Source organism: Cariama cristata, unplaced genomic scaffold (genome assembly GCF_000690535.1).
Source record: "Cariama cristata isolate BGI_N322 unplaced genomic scaffold, ASM69053v1 scaffold7115, whole genome shotgun sequence".
NCBI classification, from domain to species: Eukaryota; Metazoa; Chordata; class Aves; order Cariamiformes; family Cariamidae; genus Cariama; species Cariama cristata.
The window spans coordinates 2,326-6,947 of record NW_009618020.1 but is presented as its reverse complement, the minus strand read 5'-3'; the positions used below and the strand labels follow the sequence as shown (position 1 = coordinate 6,947).

Sequence of the window (4,622 nt, the reverse complement as noted above, 5' to 3'; positions counted from 1 at the left end):
ACTTCTGAGTCCCTTCCTGCTCATGTCCTAAATGACCTCAAGCTCCCTCATACAGTTCAGTTCTGGCTTGGGCAAAAAGCAACACATGCTGTGGCTGATATTCAGCTATAAGGGCCTGACTGGCTAACAAACCTGCAGATACTCATTTGTCAGCTGGCAGGTCCAGAAGAATAGGTAATTGCCACACTCACACTGCGGTCTTCAACATAAGCACGTTCTTTCAAGGCTCTCTCTTTTACGCAAGCACCAATTCCACAAAGATTGTAGGAAATTAGTACCTCCAAGATGCCAATTTTTTATCCAGATTTGGACAACAGGTTGAAAACCCACAGCAAGTTCAAAACCCACAAAAACCCAATGAGGTTATAACAAGGCAAACAGACAGGCAGGCTCACACCTGCACAAGCTCCATTAGGAAGCCAAGCTAAAAACCTCATGAATTACATACCTTTGGAAAAGCATTAATTCCAAAGATGGCCAGTTAGCACTTCCAGAGACAAGCTATTGCTGAACCCACCAAGAAAGTATGAAATGAGCTGCCTTTCTGATAAAGGCAAAATAGAAAGAAGACCGAGCATGTTCTCTCTCTCTGGCTAAGTGACAACATGCTACACAATTCGCATTATAGGGCAAGAAGAAAAAAAGTTGTCAAGTACATTTTCGTGAATGTCAGGAATTTATTTTTACTATGTTTTCCCAGAAGTTATGTGATCAAAATGTAACACAATAGCTGTAACATAGCTGTGCCATCACAATGCATAATACGACTTCAGATTTGTTCTGTTTTCTTCAATAAATCTAAGCTGCATTTAACATCTGAGTGTGCTGAATTTTAATTAAGCGAACCAGGACTCTTCCTACATCTCTGTATAATGAGTTATAACCCAATGCATAAATAAAAGCTTTAAAGTGCTATTTAACCTCCTATTTGCAATACCTTACAAAGTTTTATCTCACATTTCAACTGCTATCATGCTGACTGTTTCTCTTAACTTGAGATTTCCTAACTTAACTAAAGGAAATGTCTGAGGGCAGATCATAGTCAACAATTCCCCCCTCATTATTTTTAAAAGTGCTCCAAAATAAGGCCTCAAATACTGATTGCAAGGTCCCCTCTCCCATTACTTGGGATATGTTCTTCTGAAGAGCAATAAAATAACTTAGTTCTGCTTATTGCAAGGATACTACTAGTAAGTGACTATAAAGACTGTAAGCTTTAAAGATTTAACAGATGAATTATAATTATAATCAGGACTCAAGGACCTGAAAGGCCAACCTACCAAGTTATAACACATCAGATGAAACGTAACTTAAAAAAAAATAGACCAGAAAAGGATACAATGATAATCATGCACTTAACTATTTTTGCACAAGTAATAATGCAAAGTTCAATATAAATTCAAAATTAATGGAACATTACATTTTATTTCTGAAGATTCAAAACATACTTAAAACGAAAACAAGGAAACTGTTTAATTTCCAAGAGGAACAGTTCATTAAATGTTGCAGAAATATCCCTTATTACAAAATCGTTCTCTGCGTAAAGCTTAAAATACTACATAAAATATGAAGAAAGAGTACTAATGCCTAAAACACTTCACTGGAACAAATTCAGACCCTCAAAAAAAGAAAGGTCTCTCATTACTAACTGAAATACTACAAGTAATTACCAGATTCCCTCTGGCTATCAAGACACCAGGTGTCCTAAGTCTAAATTTTGGCTAATGTTGCCTATACAAATTCAAACCTATATTGTCTACTTTCAGAACAACTCTACATCCAAGGCAGGTATAAACAAAACTTTCCAGCAAAGTCTTGGAATTCCCAAATGCTCTGAGATTTAATATAGTTGTTCCTTTACCTCTGTAAATGATGTAAGACTAAATACATGACATATAGAAAAACATGCATAATTAAGACTTTTCCACACAACCAGCCATTCAACATAATAACTATTGTGAGCAGGCATTCTCCCTTATCAGATTATATAACCCCTACATTATTCTTGCACTTGTTAAATCATGAAACAGACAGGAAGAAAAGATATTTCAGAGTAAGATGGCACAAAAGATGTCCCACAATATTCATGTTAGGCTATGCTGGATCTTATAAAACCAGCCTCTACAATCTCTTCTTCACATAGTATGTAGTTTTAAGAATCAAAGATTGCACTGTAATTTTCAAACCTACTTTGGTTTATTTTCATTTTGGATTCTCTTACTCTTTGACCTTCTCAGAGAAAAGATAGTACAGATGTAGGATGAGTTAAAATTCACCTGAGATAGCTCCTGGTATTAAAAAATAAACTTTAACATTGTAAAAATAATGTACCTACTTTCCTTGTTTGCAGACACAAAAGGCAGCAAAGCCGTACCAGAGACATCCCACAGCATCCAAGAAATCATTCTCATTTGCTGTCTAAATGAGACAACACATGCTAACTACAGGAAAATACATTTTCTTAAAGAGTTCTCTCCACTTCTTGAATTCATTTCAACAACATCTCACCAAAACAATAGGTGGTTTGAATTTTAAATAAGATGATCAATTTTACTAGAAAATGTTAAACTATAAACTGCTAGTTAAAATAGCAATAGATCCAAATTTAAATTCCTGTCTATAAGGAGAGCTAAAAATATTGCTAGGGATTTTCTTACTGAACTAAATAGGAATGTCTCTTTTCCTTATTCTAAGTGAATGACAAAATAAGCCATCCTGGAACAGTATAGAGGGGAAATTTAAGCCAGCTTCAGTCAAAATAATGTGAAATCCGTAAGACTGACAAACTGCATAAAAAGATAAATATTTTTCCTCTAGTCTTTTCCAGATAAGCTATTTTATACGAAAACATAAAATAAAATTACTCTTTGAATAGGGTCTAATGTTCCTTTAAAAATACCTGGAAAAAAATTATTCTGCTCAAGATCAAATACTGTTCTTATAAATGCATGCAGCTGTTGAAGTAATTCTGGTTATACCAAATTAGCATAATAAAGAATATCACCTCTGGATTAGTAATTGGAAGAGAAATGAAATAATTCGGCTGATACTGTTTTTTCTTTTTCTTCTTCCTCTCACTGCCTTCTTCAATTTCCTTTCCAGTAGTCCTCTTTCTTTTCTTTTTTGTATTTATTTCAGAGGTTGCATGCACTGAAGAGAGAAAAAATTACTTTCAGCATACAAATAAAAAAACAAAGATACACTTAATATCATGCCAACAGGAGCTGGACTTCAGCAAATTTACTGGAGCATGTCTTCCCAGCCATCTGATCTGCCCATGCTCTGAACTGTCTGATTGGGATCCTACTGCAACCTGAACTAATGTAGTCATCCAAGTGGAGTACCATACTCGAACTAACAGCCTACACCTCTAAGCAGGGCTTATAAGCTGCTAACATAGACACACAGCTTCCAAACTACTGTGTGTCATTTACTCTGCAGTGTAATAGGCCTGCAAATTGTTTACACTTGAACATGGACGTGACTTTAGAGCGAAAGAGCCAATATTGTTTCAAAAAACCCATGCATGCTGTATTTTGAAATATAAAAACATGATAAGACATAGGATTATTAATGGAAAAGGTTGTATTAGACTAGGACTGGACAATCTATAGTTCAAGGATCAAATCCAGCCCAGAAGAAAATTTAATCCAAGCCAGATCTACTCTCTACCTCCTCCTTTCCCAGACACCTTCTAACACAGTGAAAGAAAAGTGCGTCCTCAATTTTTCCTTTGCATCATAAATTATTTTTCTCCCAGCTTATTTCCTCAAGCCTTTGCAGACCCTCTCCCACCACGTGGCCTGATACATACCCATAAACTGACCGGGCTGCAGACATCCACTGTCCAATTAGAGGTGTACTTCTAGCCCCATGCTGGGAATACACATATTGGAAGACAGCTCATAAAAGCCATCACTTGAGAAGCTCATAAACAGTAATGTGAATTGACATATGAGATGTCTTTATTCTGTGACTCACTGCTGCAATAGATCACAAAACGGTAAATTTTTAATATGCTCAAGTATTTGCAGGACTGAGTACTAACGAGAGAGGCTCTGGACTGGATTCTGTTCGCAGGGAGGCTCTGTTCCATGTGCAAAGCCCACCTGTATGTGCCAACAGGCAAGATCAAGAACTGAGCGTGTGATGTGTCTATGCTTCCACACCACTTCTGCTTAATATACTTACTAACAAATTCATCTTCAATATCTGTGTCGATAAATGGCATTTCTGCCATCAGAGAGTCTACCGAATCAGCAGGACACAGCTCTTCTCTCGGTTGTTTCTTTTTCTTATTCTCTTCAAAGATTTTCTTTTGCTGTACATTTTCCAGCCCATCTGTAATATATATAAAACACCACACTGGGTCTTAGTTTTTTATATAAACAGCTAAGAGACATTATACACAAACAATATACCAAGTGTACATTTCTCTAACAGCAAATAAATACTGACATATAACCTCCTTAAGAATGCTACTCTTCTTCCTTGTCAACGTATCAGAAAAAAATACTTTAATGCTTTATGTGGAATAGCAAAAAAACAGAGTTCAGCCTTCTATATTTAATAACTTAATGGTCTCGTTTGGTTCTAAGTAAATGCAATTTCGTGCCAAAAAA

At 36.0% G+C, this 4,622-nt stretch overlaps 1 protein-coding gene across 1 annotated transcript in view; it reads right to left on the bottom strand.

Annotated features, from left to right (window-relative positions):
• The window catches only part of LOC104162052 (A-kinase anchor protein 7 isoform gamma-like), a gene marked incomplete at its 3' end in the record, with an annotated part of 23,527 nt that extends 19,191 nt beyond the window's left edge, over window positions 1-4,336 (bottom strand). The window contains exons 1-2 of the mRNA XM_009700690.1: window positions 4,192-4,336; window positions 3,005-3,150 (exon numbers count right to left, since the gene is read on the bottom strand). Coding sequence (XP_009698992.1) covers window positions 3,005-3,150; window positions 4,192-4,240 — 195 coding nt within the window. The remainder of the gene's footprint in view (window positions 1-3,004; window positions 3,151-4,191) is intronic.
• Window positions 4,337-4,622: the final 286 nt, after the last annotated feature.